This window comes from Pocillopora damicornis, chromosome 6, assembly GCF_964200805.1.
Source record: "Pocillopora damicornis chromosome 6, jaPocDami1.2, whole genome shotgun sequence".
NCBI classification, from domain to species: domain Eukaryota; kingdom Metazoa; phylum Cnidaria; class Anthozoa; order Scleractinia; family Pocilloporidae; genus Pocillopora; species Pocillopora damicornis.
In genome coordinates, this window is record NC_142675.1 from 19,286,917 (window position 1) to 19,302,389 (window position 15,473).

Sequence of the window (15,473 nt, forward strand, 5' to 3'; positions counted from 1 at the left end):
CACTCTAGTGATTGCTCTTTTTTTAGGCCTCTCCATAGCGTATTTCGTTTTTCAAAGTTGTCACAATGGTCTGTCGAAGTCACGGACAATGTCACAGAGAGTCAGTGAGAACTCTAAGTACTCCAACTAACTGGCTAAAGCGCGGGAAAACGCGGGTGAATGACCAAGTTGCGATTGGTCTTAGTTCTGCATCTGATTGGTCGAGAAGTTGACATGGCGCGAGTTTTTTTTAACCAATCAAAGAGTGAAGTAAACCAAAACTAATTGAATACCGGATCTTCTTACGGTACTCAGTGATTTGAATAGCACTTTACCTGTACCAGTCAGCTGTACTTTGACTGTAGTATTTCACGTCATTTCTGACTGTTTTGTTTTCTTTTTGTAGGTGACTCGAGTGCGAGTTGCGAGGTTCACTTAAATTTAGAAGAGTTGTTAGAACTACAACACCGACGCGAACAGGTAGGTCCTTTGTACTGTATATAAGTAGCTTAACATTAAAATCATAAGACGATTGAAACTCCTCGGCTACATCAGCAGTATCAGCTCTTCCAGTCTCCGCTCCTTTTCAAGGATTTTCCACTCCTTTTTAACGTCCTTCGACATCCCACGCTTGCATGACGGTCGGTTTCCCACGCTTTGCGTTCTTTTTCCCGCGCTTTGCGTTCTTTTTCCCGCTCTTTTTTCCGCTTCCATCTGCCGGGTGACATTTTCCGTTCGGCTTACTGAAATATGACAATTAGCTTCAGAGAAGGAATGTTTTGATCTCTGTTAAATAGGAATATTCACACTAATTTGCTGATCAAGAAAATCCGATTAAAAGAAAGGAAAAGAAAACCTTTCCAGTGATATAATGCGTTAGGTAAACAGTTTCAGCAAGATGACTGAAAAGTCACACAGGCTTCCTCTCCTTTTGAAGAGAAAGTGACGGTAATTTCGGGTCTCTTGCGGGTGTTTGCCGGATTTTTCAATCGTTTGGGCTACAAGTCCCTCTAGTAATGAATGCCTCCACTTTAAAATGCCTCTTCACCGTTTTACTTTCACAATAAGCCAAATGATAGTCAAGAAATTCGCCATCATGTGAATTCGTAATGGCGTCCTTATCTAACCAGGTTTGAGGACATAATACGCTTCTGAATTCTCCTTTAACAAGTTTATAGTCACTTGGAGAAATGCGTAAATCTAAAATTGTATTAAGGAAAATGCGACCAGCCAGCTATAAATTATTTTTGCAAAGCTCAGGCGTCAAAATTTATGTACTTTCACTGTATTTCCTTGTTTTATTTTCGTTTTATTTTTTCGGAGTTGCTTCCGTTTGCAAGCTGTCCGTCGTTGTGCATTGTTTATTAATAGATGGTTACGTGAAAGAATAGAAGCCACACAAAAGAGTGTTTCAAAGTCTTTTTGAAGCCGCTTGTAAATAAACCCAGACACCAAGAGGTCAGTCCCATTGTGTGGTTCAGACAATACCCTTTTTTCTTTGGGACCTTAAAAGGTTTCGAGGCGTTCCTTTGAATACTCTCGTCAGGGGATGTCCGTAAACAGAAACCGCTGCTTTATTCAAATGGAAATATGGCTGATATAGACTGAGTTAAAATTGCGTGACTGGGTGCGTACACAAAGCAACACAATTTCCGCCTCGTACGTGTGGCGAAGGACTCTAAGCCCACTTTATTGCAGTCGCGTGCTTCAGGATATCCGCTCTTGTGATAATTCAGGAAGCAAGAAGATTAACTACCTTCAATCTGATATTTTTGCTAATGTGTGTCTCTCAAACCATCAGTGGATTAGTCTACGTCATTTAGCAGACGAGGAAATATTTAACTTACGCCCGTTTGGCGAGTAACAAAAACAACGGGTCACCATAAATATCGACTGGAATTTTTGCCACTTAACTAGCTTCGCTTTTTTCTAAGTTGTTCTAGGTTAACAGAAGAAAAAAAATCAAGAAAAACAACCAATCCAATTTCTGTTGCTCGTACTGAAAATTACTTTGGAGTTTTGCACACGCAAAATTTTTGTGCTGTCATAAATTGGTGCTTCCCACCCACGTTGCAATGATTTTAAACGCGTTAATATTGACTTCTTAATGGATCTCAAACTGTGCGAGAGATACAATTTAAGGGATTTTTACCGTGTTTTTATTCTCGCTACTTTAATCTGCTGATGACACCCTTTGTGTCTTGGGCCGTGTTTTTAATATTGCACTACACGCCCTTGGGGAAGACAGGATATTTTTAAACCCAGATGGACAGTGGGCAACAACTGACGCAAATGCCGGAGAGATTTTAGCCACGTCATGCTAACAAACTTTGCTCTGAGTCGCTTTGTAGGCGAAAATAATTACCTTCGGATCCAACTAGAAATCTCTGGCGTCTATTGTATCTAAAGATGCACGAAAGCATCAAAGGATGAAGAATTTTGATAGACTTGGAAGATTGATGATGAACTTGAAAAATAGGCGTAGTCTCACAGTCGTTTCTTAGGAAGTGTTTTTTTGGCTCCCTGAAGAGCAAAACTAGGCAAGCAATTTATAAAACTTACATGAGTCAGACCCATTCGTAACAGCACAGTACCAGCCTGTGTTTATTCTCTGGTGTGGCAACAACTGGAAAGTCAAATTGTTGACGTCAGTGTTTGTAAAAGTAGAAACGAGTTATTTTTGAGATTTTTCAGCATTTAGAGTGCATTTGGAATGTTTAAAGATGTCTATCAGTGTCATTTTCGCGAAGAGAAGAAGTTACATGCAAGGTTTGTAGGTTAGGGCTCGTTTGTTTTAAAACTGAATTCGTGAAATGTTTTGGTAAATACCCAAGGTACATCTGCTCATGTGCGTTACTTATGATAGCCTGATCTGTGCCTAGTGTAGAGTACAATTACCTTCAGCACATCTCACAGAAGACGTGAAGGAAGTTGGTGCGGCAACTTGTCTCTCTTTTTTTATTTTTTTCTGTAGGTGGTCGTCTTTTGCGTCAAATTTGCTAGACTGGTGGCTAAGAATAGAACGCAGCCTAAATAAATCAAAGAAATTGCTGTTTCGTATTTACACAGTATCGCTAATCATGCAGACGTATTGATACAAAACAATGAAAGAAAAATTGTTATTATGAGTGGCAAAGCTGAGAAATGGTAAACTTATACAAAAAATGTTTTAGATTACGAAGATTTAATCGGTTTTGCATAGAAACTTGTTAATAGCACCAAGTACACCATTTTTGAAGGTTGCTTCGTACGTGGATCGTATCAATATCAGTGGTACTAGCCATTTACGAATTTTTATTCTTCGTGAGGTATCACAACCTTTCAACTCGCATGGTGTGAGTAGTAATTCTCCCCTCCGGTTCGTGTACATTTCCCTGTAAACAAGTTATGGGAATTTGGTGCAAAATCAAAACAACTCTCTTAAGCTGATTCCTTTTTGTATTCTCATGGCCTGTTTGCTGAACAGTCAAAGGATACTCTAAGGAGAAATTGCTCGGGAATCACTTTTAGGAATTGAAGGGTGAAAAATTCGTGACCGTGGGGTATAATGTTATGGTTCCTCTTCAAGTATGAGGGGCTCATTTGCGGAATCATGAAAAGTAAATGGAGAAAGACAGACAAAAGTGTACAGATATTTCATCTCTATATTTGTTTGTTTATTGTTTTATACGGCAGAATTCCATATCTCTGTTAATGACAAATTGCACGAAGAATCTCAGAAGGATATTTTTCTGAAGTCAGTTTTGACCAAATTTTTTTTTCTTTTTTTTTGCTACATATGAATGTTCCAAAGAAGGTTGATTTTCTCGACTACTCGTCGACTCATTTTCTTAAATTGTTTTGATAGCCAGTTGTTGTTTCATTTTACTATTTTGGTGAGTACTCCCCTAGTATCTCTGCTGAATCAAATAACGGGCTCTCCTTGTCAGCAGTAATGGAAATTTCTAGAGAACGGTGTCGAGATGATATATACTGATAACAGAAGGTGAATGGTCATGGATGGAAAAGATTACCACGGATTGAAGGTTCGGGCGATGTACCTAAAAAATAAAAAATAAAAAAAAGGAAAAAGATAAAAAGAACTTAGATTGAAATTTTTATTATGCAATACGTAAACTGAAATTCCTCTTTTCAATGTTATGTTCAATGCTTGATTTATCAGAAATTAGCAGCGATTTTTTGAAGAATAACTGATATAATCCATTGTAGAGTCGTAACATTATACTCTAGACAGTTTATCTTAATGACATTGGGTTACTGAGGTCGCCTGCTCTAAGTGTTGTAGTGGGCTTTCGAGAGGTTTTTGACCCAAACAACCTCGGCTCCGATTTCTAAAGTTATGAAGATATTGAAACCGAAGATTCATTTTAGATTTCATGATGGTGGTTTTTGCCTCAGTGGCTTAAAGAACAACCCGATATTTTACAATGCACAAAATTGATTTTATGTGCATGTCAATTGCGTGGTATGTTGTGGGTTCCATTAAGAAGATTGTGAAATGAGAAATCTTGTGGAAACAATGCAATATCGTGAAATGCATGCTTTGGTTGTCAGTTTTTTGTTTGAAAAATTTCCTCTTTTTAGCTGTTTTTGAAAATTTTCAAAGTTTTACAAAAGTGATCGAAATTTTTCTTTTAATGTTTTCAATTTTTTTTCTTAAAAAAAAAATGGTTTGTAATTACTTTCACTCAAGGTTTTCATGTAATCTATTTTTGTTATCTCTCTGCCACTTCAGAAATGCCTCACTTTAAAAGCACTTAAGTAGAGATCTTGTGCAAACGTGAACAAATACAGATGTAACTTACTGTGATGGCTTTTTACCTTGGGTGAATCGTTAATGTCTTAAAAGCTTTTTGCAAAATTTTGGTCTCTTTCATGTTTCCGTCCTTGGATTGTTGGGCAGAATCAAAATTACTTCTTCGCGGAAACTTCTTGTCAATTTGAAAGATACCGGCTTTAAAAAGCATAATTCGAATTGCATTTTGTTTTATAGGAAAATTTGTATTTGGAGTCGTTGCCAATTGTCGACACTTCGTAAGTGGCAAAGCTTGAAAAATCACGCTGGCCGGAATTTTTTACACTTCTTCGAAGTATTTTTGCCAGTTCATTAGCAAATACGCAATAACAATTTCAGGTAGCTTTTTTTTTGTGCCATTTATCAGAACCTTTGTGCAGTTGTCTCTCAAACGGGCCGAACATTATTCGTAACAAAGGGAACCTTATATTGGCAACGTTCAATTAGCTGGCACCTCTTTGTTTCCCTGAGGCATGTTTGTAGTAGTCTTTCTGTTCTTTCTATTCAACTCGTTGTAAAGCAGGTTAAAGTATTATTGTCTGCCAGTAAACACTCCACACAATGCTGCACATCAAAGCACGTCATTTGCTATCAAACAACATAATAAGTATTTTGTGTTGCTCGACAAAATAGCTTTTTCGATTATTTGAAATGCGGTTGCTTTTGTTGGTAGGCAGGATAAATTGTCTTCTCCGCTGTTCGGGCGTTTTAGTCGCGCTTCGCTCGGGCGTAATGTTTTTTCTGGTCATCTCCAGTCGTGGATATTCTTTGTGGGGTTAAAGCTGGAGGTATCTCCGTTAGGGTAAGGCGAGTTTATGTTAATGTTTACGGCCGATAGTGTAGCGACTGTGGTTTGAATTTGAAAACGAAGCTCTCATGCTTTCAAGTTTGTTGAAGAATGCTCTTTCTAAGAGGCGTACCCTTGAGATGTGAGCTTAGCTGAGCAATATCGCGGAAAATGCAATGACAATATTGGTTTTTTAGTTTCTTCATACAGAAATGGTTGAATTTTTGTCGTTTCTAGCGAACACATTGCGCTATTGGAACTTCAGAATGAATTTGGCGTGGCGTTAGCCACTTCGAATCTAGTGCGCGTTTGCCGATGAAAATAGTTTTCGAAAGGCAACCCATATAAGATTTTCACGTCAGATTTTCACACGCGTTCTTGCGTAAGCCTTAGTGACGGTAAAAATTTTTAAGGATGCAGGCAAAACTTAAAATAGCAAACAATTAAACCACAAAAATAGAGTGAGATCTCTCCCATACCCCCCACAGAATGTCGCGTGTTTCAAATGAATAGATGGTTCAATCCTTCATTAGCTCCCTTTAGAAAAGCTGGGCACCCTGCCTTCGTATAGTAGTGTTCCTTGGAATGAGCGCGCACGCAAATTTTAGTCGTAGAATTACCTGCTGGGGGGCGTTTAGTGGGCCGCTTGTCGAACTTGGGGCCTCTTTCAAATAGGGGTTCCAGTGAAACGTGTGTTTAGGGCCCTAGGATTATGACGTGTTTTCCGAAAAGGGCCGGCAAAGTGCAAAGTGTTAGCCTTTATTTGCCTGAACAAGAAGATCTTTCTTGAAGTCTTACATGGTCTTGGTTTTATTTTATTCCGAGAGAAAGCGGTTGAAATCAAATGAGTCGAAAATTGAAAAGGCTGACGGAATTTCATGTTTCTAATTTGAAGCTCGAATTTCATTTACTTTGAATCAGCTTCGCCCGTTTGTTTGCACAGATGCCGAGAGGGTTACAGATTAGATTTCGTTAAAAAGGAGCAGAATGCAATTTTTTTTGGGGGGATTTTCTCTTCATTTTTTACATCAGCCATTTTCGACAATTTCAAGTATTATTTTACCTTCCTTCTGTGGCAATGACCATCGTTTTAATTTGAAAGTACAATTTTTAGTACCTTCAAGGAATAAGAGTTTTTGTTTTATAAATGAGCTTTCTCTAGCTTGCATTAACTGACGTTGAAATTTCACCTTGAACTTTACCTAAGCACAAGAAACAGATCAAAGCGTTGAAAATGTTCAATATTAATCCGCTTAAGCGGTAATTTTCTCCCGTCTTACTTCAGGTTATTGATTAGGGCTAAATGAAGGCGAAATTAAACCCCTACATGTCGCTCCGAAGCGAGTGAAGTGTGGAGAAAGAAGAAAATAATGAAATTCAATGTTTTCGAGAGCTCTGATATTTTCGAACGGATGAGCGTCGGAGATCTTGCCGTCCTCTTGTTTCGTTCGCACTTTCAATTTAGATATTTATGCCAGAAATTGCTTGTCTTTTTTATAGTTAGCCAGAAATTCAAGCTTTCATTTCTACAGTTATTGTTATCATTTTTCCAAGTTTGCGAGAGATGTATAATTCTTCGCTCTCGTAAATTTTGAATATTTGGATTTGTTCACGCTGTTAATAATTCATAGCCAGGATTAATTTGATTTCTTCAAATTTGAGAGTCAAATAAGTTTGGACACTTGATTCCTTCTCTCGGTTCTTCCTTTCCTGAATATTCAGTTTAATCAATAACCGTCGACCAAAGTAATTAACCCGTTAATAAAGTGAACAGTCATCTCTCAAGTTGAACAGAGAGCGCAGCAAACTTAAACATATCACAAAACTACGCCGCCCTAATCCAATGCTGTCTGTTGAGCCGGTTTAATAATTTCGGAGAGTGGTGTACAAATGTGAAATATTGGCTTAAAATTGCAATTAACACCGCTAATATCTTTTCAGTGAAAAGTCGGTTCAGAAGTATACTAAGTTAGTTTGGTTTTCTGCGAAATTAATTGGTAGCGGTGTTATTTCTGTTGTAAATTTCCGATGGCAGTTTGCATGTCGTGAAAAGGTTCTTCCGACAGCCTGTGAATCATGACACTTACGCCGCCTGCCTCCCCCAAATCATTTTTGTTTTTCTTTTTTCCTCATTAAAATTACATGTGAAGTCCACCTCCCAGAAAAAAAAAGTTATTTCCACGCTTTTTAATAACTTTTTATGTCTCGACTCTGCAATGGAGACGAACAAATGATGTTATTTTTTTCGCAAAAATGTTATTTTACTCCATCGTGTTCTCAGCGAATTGAGATTTTTCCTTTTTGTGTCTTTCAAATGTCAAACGCACTCTGATATGGTGAAAGCTTCTTGTGTTGTTATTTAAACCTCTTTGAGTATTGAGAGTACTCTTCTACAGGTTTTAAATTTAATGCTCGCCCAAAACCGAGTATGCTGTTTACAAACTATGTTAACCCTTTAGAGCAGCGCATAAGTGGTGTAATAGAACACGTAGCAAGACCTCTAAGATGCAAATTTCATGCAGCGCACGTGTGGCTCAAATTGAAAACGGGTTTTCTATTGTGCCGTTGTCGCCCAGGTGCCGTGAACGGTGACGAGAGGTTTTTTTGTGTCCTTTCTCATGCGCTTTTATCTCTGAATAGCTTGTTTATCGCGCCTTTCTTTGAAATAAATCAAGCGAGTTCGATTTTCCATTCGCGTTAACTGGTATCTTGTTTTTATTTTTCGGAAATGGTAGAGCGAGGGTTTTAAAACGGTACGATGGAAAGAGGTCCCGGCGGCTTACGCGTTTTTTCGCTGCGGTTAACGTTCGCCCATCCAGGTCTTGCTTCGAACAACTGGCCGACCACAGAGCACACGTGTTTAAGATAGAGCGAAACGTGTCAAACACTTCTAGTAAGTTCTCTACACGCACGAATTTGATTTTTATCTTAGTTGTGTTTTCCACATTCTTCTTTGTTTCCCGTAGATATGAGTGTCACTTTCGCTCTGAGAAAAAAATGTTTATCTCGTTATATTTTTAGACAAGTTTCTTTGAATTGTTGTTTCTAAACGTAGCTTGCGCGGTATGTTTATTCCACTATGTGTGTATGTGTGTGGTTTGGCCCTGAAATGTTATCCTTGCTACATAAGTAATTGCATGGGCAGGACTGTCTTGCAGAAATTGATATTTTCTAGAGGGATCAGATGTTTGGCTCTAACGAGTTGTTGCGGATTGTGTGGTTAAGTAAAATTAGTTAACATTTGGGTGAAACTCGACCCTAATACATTTAGCACATCATTACCACATGGTTGGGGACCTGCCGACAGGCTCACCATACACAGACAATTAATCTTTCATAAAATGAGTCTTTCGAGGTTAGGCGCACAATGAAAACAGAGCTCGAGATTTCAAGCTAATTTATTGCTCTCAGTTCGTGTGACTGTACGCGTTTTTGCTTGAGGATTATTTTTCAACATTTTCAACTGGGTCGATAAAGAAAAAGAATCCCGACGAAGGTTACTAGTAACGAAAATTACTCATGGAAAACTCAATTTCGTGAACAGTTTATTATCACAAAATTGTCGATTATCTTGTCCTTGGATTATTTGCTAAGCTGACTACGGGATTGTTGTTATCTAAAACTTACAGTTCCTCTAAATTCTTCTCATGAATACAGAAGACGCAAAATCCATGATGTTTTTAATTAGCTATATTTTGTGTGTTGGAAATGCGACAAAACAGTTTTCGGCTGTGGTAAAGAAATTTACGGTATCAGTTTCTGTATTAAGTTTAAAAGTCGTCAGCGCTAGCCGCAAATTATCTTGGCCATTATTAGCGGATAACACCTTAAATACTCACCCCGACACAAGGCGAAAGGGCACGATTTAAATTCCAAGGTACAAAATTTTGTTCCGCCGAACGTTAATCGTGCTTTTCAAAATACAAGTTTTTTTCCGTCGAATATTTATTTGATTCCTTTTAGCTTCAAGAGGGTTCTGATTTCTCCGTTGAACTTAGTAAACAAAGAAACGTACTGAATCGAATATCGTATAGGAATATTAATGATGTAAAAGCGACCCGATACGGTTTTTTTGAGTCTGTTTTTTCGCTTTGCATTCAAGTATTATTTTCTGCACGCACCACCAAAGACGAAGATCATTCGTAGTTTTTTTTTCTTTTTCTGCTCCATGGGTACCCTATGAAACACTCGAGTTGTTTGAAAATAAAAAACGCAATTAGTGTGTGGAGTTTTACTTTAAAATCTTGTACTTATCAATGAGAATTGGCAGCTTGTTAGTCGATTTAGAGCATGATCTAGGCACTCTCTCTCCCTAAATAACTCAGGAACCAGTTTATTTTTGACATCTGTAGGAAAAAGGCTTTTCTGTGCCGCAAAATACACTTTGAAACCAAATAGAATGTTACGGCTTTTAATTACACCGAGAAAGGTGCACGTATGCAAAGCTTTTAACGCGCTAGTGTGAACGTTTGATCAGATGCTGTAGTGAGGTATTTTTCTGTACTCTCTATCTTGTGATTCAGTAGGATTTTTTTTTAACTACTAGCTTTCGATCTATTACCCTAATGTAAGTAAAGAATATCTGAGATCAAGACCTTATCATATAACTGTACTATTGTCGCACCGTTAGAATCAACCAACGTGGATGGATACGAACAATTTCCTCTCCCGATGCAGTTTGAAAATTAGCATACATTTGTCTTAAGAGCACCAGTTCAGAGCTGTTTTGTTTTTCACCTTTAAGACTAAAACCACCTGAACGTACTTTTTTTTTTTTTTTTACCAAAACCTTAGACGGGTTTTGTTCCTTGGCTTTTCACAAATCAAGCCTGCGGGGATTATTTTACTGCCTAATTACGGATTGAGCGCCGCCATCCCATTCAGGGATACGAGTCGAAACGAATATAATTTCACTTTACGTCTTTTTGCCTGTGGTATTGTATTCTCTGGGGAAATTTTCTTCGCACTGTTTGGCTTTGAGGTCGAGTTGAATAACTTGCCCTTTGAAAAGTGCAATTGCATTTTGCTTTTGTACAGATTTAGTTGTCGATTCCGTACCAGAGATGGTTGGGTTTGTTTTGTTACGGTCGAATGTAATCTTTGATTTCAAGAAGATCAGAGTAACTATACATGACAATTTGCGCTCACAACCCAGTTCTGTTAATTTAGAACTGTTCACGTAGCAGATATGAAAAATGGATGCTACGTGGTGTGATAATGATCCATTTGGACCCATTTTGCCGGAGGTTATTTCATTTATCGTACGGTAAACGTGATGTTGTCAAAGTTTTGTTAGTTTATCTCAATCTCTCTTTCCTTAATTTACTCACGCACTGTGACCTAGTACTTGAATTTATCTGAAGATGTACACTAGTGCTTTAGGTAGAAATTTGATTTGTGTGATATCGCAAAAGTAGAAAGAGTTTAATCTTTCTCAATTAGAGTTCACAAACCAGTGGACTAGTCGATAACTATCACTCGTTAATCTCAAGCGTCGAAAATCTTATTTTTATAATAGATTTTTTTGCAAACTAGACATCCTTCAATTGAGAGGATGTTAATCTTTCTCGATTCATAGTTAACTTATGCTTTTGAAGTAATTTTGTGAATATTTGAAAGAAGACCAGTTGTGTCTCTTTGGAACTATCTGCGACGTGCTTAAGGGCGGGCGTTCTCGCTTTGTGTAGTTTGTCAGAATATTTATCAAAATGAATATAATCCATCGTAAGCCTCGTAAGGAGAGTTCAGTGTATAACAGTTGCTGTATTTTTGCTTTATTCTATTAGTGTACAAAAACTTATTGTGTGTGTGTTTTTTTGTGTGTGAAACGAACGTCCGTTTGGCTAGCATCGCTTTCCCTAAAACGAGGGTAATAAATTTCTTCCTCGGGAAATCTTCCTTATATTTTATTTTCCTTCTTTATTGTTCGTATCTACTTTTCTTATTCCAGATAATCTGCTTTGCGTTTAGAATTTGAACTTATGTTGAACGATTCGAAAAATATCGTTTGTCTCGTATTCACTGCTGTTGTGTTAACGCACAAACGCACCAGACGTTGTTAGGTACGGTTTTGGCACTCGCCTTTGAAGAGCGAAACGTTTTGAAATTTTCCTGGTGTGAAAATGCAGCTAAGCTCGCGTCAACTTCCTTGCATTTAATTCTTCAATTACTCGAGTCTTGTATGTTTAGACAGAGGCTTTTGTACAGTGCAGTTGTAATAATTGGTTTACAATGAGTCACCGTCTTTTAACTTTCAAGAAGTCTTTACATAACATTAATTGCAGTTACTAATTCTCGTACCACGTTTTGCTGTGTTTTTCGTACTGTTCCGTTCTCGAGTTATCCAAATTTTGTATATTCTCTAGGGCTGCAAACATCTGAGCACCTTTGTTGTCAGTGTCGCCAAGACGCACTAAGTTCAAGTCCAAATGATTCAATGCTGCTGGTTTTATCGCCAAAAAAAAGAATTCGATTCTATGGCGCTCGCTTCTTCCAAACGAAAACTTGTGTTTGAAATTACGAAAGATCATTTTTGTTTGAGATTTTGATACCTGCTCCTTTTCAAGATCAAACATTTCCAGGTTCGAGTTTCATGCATATGTAAAATTCCCCTTGTTAGTGATTGTTGATTTTACATTTTGATTAATAACTGATTTTTTTTCCCTAATCTCTGATCGATGTGTATCTTTGTGGCTTTGAGCGTGGATTTCATAACTAATAACTGACGCCTCCCTTCTGGTGATAAAAAAGCTAATCCAAAAAGGAATTCCCTCTAAGTAGCGATGGCAATTTGGTGATCAAAACTGTTATCAACGATTCTTATGATATATGTTTTTTTTCGAGTTTCCATACGTTCTAAAGCCAGTTTCTTAAGTTTCGAGAATCGTACGCGTGCAATCCTTAAAATAGTTTCTCGTTTGTCGTTCAAAAGATCTTTTTCCCCTCAAACTACGCGGTTATCTGTGATATAAGCGATTAGATAATTTAAAGTCAAGTCGCCAAAACGAAGGGTTTTGCGCTCTCCTTCGTCGCTTGCTTGCTCGCTTATGAACAGCTGTTTTAATGTTTAGACAAACTGAAATGTTGTCTTTCACTATCTTACTTTTGTTTACTCAATCAACTCGGAAAAGGTCTTTGAGTAGTTCCTACCCGCGTACAAACTTTGCACTGATCGATGCCTTAAATTTTCAAATAAATTTTGCGCGCTAGGAAAAAAAGTTCTCGATCTTAACGTTTCCTAATTCACAACCACCGTTATATGGTGCTAGTCTTTCCTTGATACACAGAACTGGATGATAACACAATTTTGAATTTTCCAATCTGAAAGGAGAATTTGCCACGAAACACATATATATATATATATATATATATATATATATACATACACATATATCTATATCGATGTGAGATAGAATTTAACTTTTAATACTGATTAATTTTATAAGAAACGCACTCATATTTAGCTTTTCATAATTTCGCTTTCGCCCTGAGGCGAAATACGAAGCAAAACAAATCTCTGTCGAAGGAAAAAGTTCATGTGAATGCAAAATTAGGAGCACGAAATTGGAACTACCAAAATTAAAACTTCTCTCTGTGGTGTAATTAATTGCTGCGCCAAGTTTCACGTTGTACGACGGAGTTAACATTTCCAACCATGCCGACATGAAGCAAAAAAGTTCATGTTAAATTTTTCAACGCATTTGAAAAACATACCGTATGGAATCCATTTGCGTGGTCAAACTTCCTCCCTGTGGAAACGAGCTATCTTAGGCAAAATATTTTCCTTGACATGCAGTGATCTGCGATATGTTTATATCAAAATCGTTCACTTAGGGTTTATCCGGCCGCTGGCAAATTTGCTAATGTGTGGTTTTATGGCGATGTTTATCACTGTACATGATGTATTGCCGAGCCTAAAGGATACGCGTTTGAAAAGAATACAAAAGATGTAGTGGTTTCTTTTCGCGTATGAAAAGGGTAAATTTCGAATTGGCGCATAAAGGCGTTATCTTAGTCGGACAATGGATTTGCCCCGTCCCTTCAAATTACTTCTTTTCAAGGAAAGTTGCTTGTTGATTTATCGCACAAATGATTCCAATTCACTTTAGCCGCAAGGTCGATCGTGTGAATAATTTTGCACCGCAGAATTATAACTTTTGCCTGTGGAAGGGCAGCGACTTCGCGTCGAATTTCGTTACGTAGTCCTTGTTTCTTTCCAGATTGGAACGTGATTTTGTTGGTGCTTGCAAGGATTGTTTATTTTGTAGTTAGCGAGCTGTGTAAACGTTTAGCGATCGCGTCGAAAATTATCAGATAATGATATACCACAGAACGACAGAGCATTCTGTCGTCCGCTAATAAATTCTTTGATTCGTCTAACGTTTCCGTGGTTTTAAACGTGTGAAAGACCTAAGTTGCCTGGGGTTTTAACGACATGTTAATGGCTCGTCTCTCGTTAGCCTCGGACCCCAGCGTTGTTAGATCGCTACAATTTTGAGCACTCTTTGGAGCATGCAGAAAGACTCTTTTGTCTGGCCTCTCGACCGCCCAAATGCGAACTTGACCGAACCAGTGATAGTTCGAGTACAAGTTGATATTGCGCATACTTTTATTTCTTGCATCAAGTAGCGAAAATCCCTTGGTGACAATAGAATTAAAGATTGTGGTCGGTTCTTGTGTTGTTCTGGTGAGCTTGAATGCATATGCTGGCGAAATTTAGATTGAAGGTCTCTGCGGATCAGGAATCTTTCAACGCTAATCAATTATTCATCTCAAGGGTTAGTCATGGAGGCGGGACGGTGTAGAATCTAATTTAAAACTGCTGATGACAGGGGGATAAATTGTTAGCGATCTTATCTAAATTTGCCTTTGTGTACAAGCCGTAGGGGACATTTCTTCACCCGGGGTGGTTCGCACTTTTTCAATTGACAATTTGATAATGAACTGCTAAAGTTGCCCTCGCGCTAGCAGCCATCGATTACACTTCCTCTCTGAATACGCTGTATTTCCGATCAGGTTTCGTAAACATTGCCGAAATGAAGAAAGAAACACGATCGCGCCTCGAATCCTTCCTAGTCTTTCGTGTTTTTGCGCGACCGTATCACCGTAGCATTGATGGGTCTGCATCTCACCGACCATGCCTTGGTTTCCTAAGGGATTACTTACTAATCAAAGCTTGGGTTGTTGCAATGTCCTCTGTGTGCCCGTGAAAGTTTCAAGAGTCGAAACTGTGTTTTTTAATTAGTTTACATAACATGGATGCTAATCACTATGTTAGCAGCACGTGTAGAAAGCTCCAGTGACCCGAATCTAATGTTATCCTACCTCTGTAGAGACCACACACAACGATGTCTGATTTGAACCTAACTCTCTTTCTGTTCTTCTTTTTCACTTATAGGTCTTTCGTCTCAGTGAGTTTGTTTCGCTCGACGTGAGGCGCTTTGTATCCCTTCTCCACAAGAATTTCACGTCAACGTGAGTGTTCTTTCGTGCGAGTAAACATTGTATACACGCCAGAGTCAGGTTCCTGATTAATTTTCAGAGAGATTAAAAAATGCCTGTTGTCACTCAGGCTCTGGGAGGAAAATTGGTTTACGGAAAGTGATAGACACTATGGCGAACAAATGTTGGTGATCACGACTATAATTTAAATACTTGTTTGAATCAAGCCGTAATCGGACCAGAAAAATTGTTTTCACTAATTTTCCTAGCTTGTATGATGTAATGAAGATATTTCAGCCGAGAAAAAATAATATATTTTGTCGTACAACTTGCCGCCTAGAAAATTTTATTTTTGTTTAAGACTTTTCGTATTTACATACGACATTAACACCTTGCCAGCATGGGAAATTTTTCTATTACATTCAATAAAAATATCTATTTGTTTTACACCAGTATGCTTGCTTTTTTCGT

At 38.0% G+C, this 15,473-nt stretch overlaps 1 protein-coding gene and 2 long non-coding RNA genes across 8 annotated transcripts in view; 1 reads left to right on the top strand and 2 right to left on the bottom strand.

Moving 5' to 3' along the window:
- Window positions 1-15,449, top strand: part of LOC113685102 (uncharacterized) — a 30,867-nt gene extending 15,418 nt beyond the window's left edge. For both annotated transcript variants that reach the window (XM_027202569.2, XM_027202570.2), the window contains exons 25-26: window positions 386-459; window positions 14,959-15,449. In XM_027202569.2, coding sequence (XP_027058370.2) covers window positions 386-459; window positions 14,959-15,039 — 155 coding nt within the window. In that variant the 3' untranslated portion in view covers window positions 15,040-15,449. The remainder of the gene's footprint in view (window positions 1-385; window positions 460-14,958) is intronic.
- LOC149044321 (uncharacterized) lies at window positions 595-2,975 on the bottom strand. Its single transcript, XR_016187446.1, has 3 exons — window positions 2,878-2,975; window positions 2,542-2,605; window positions 595-722 (listed from the first exon to the last, which is right to left on the bottom strand). It is a non-coding gene; the product is annotated as an uncharacterized LOC149044321 (long non-coding RNA).
- On the bottom strand, window positions 3,614-15,024 carry LOC113685104 (uncharacterized). Of its 5 annotated transcripts, none has more exons than XR_016187443.1 (2): window positions 14,886-15,024; window positions 3,614-4,019 (listed from the first exon to the last, which is right to left on the bottom strand). It is a non-coding gene; the product is annotated as an uncharacterized LOC113685104 (long non-coding RNA). The 5 variants fall into 5 exon arrangements; XR_003447534.2 differs by lacking the exon at window positions 14,886-15,024 and adding an exon at window positions 13,275-13,459; XR_016187444.1 differs by lacking the exon at window positions 14,886-15,024 and adding an exon at window positions 6,041-6,163.
- Window positions 15,450-15,473: the final 24 nt, after the last annotated feature.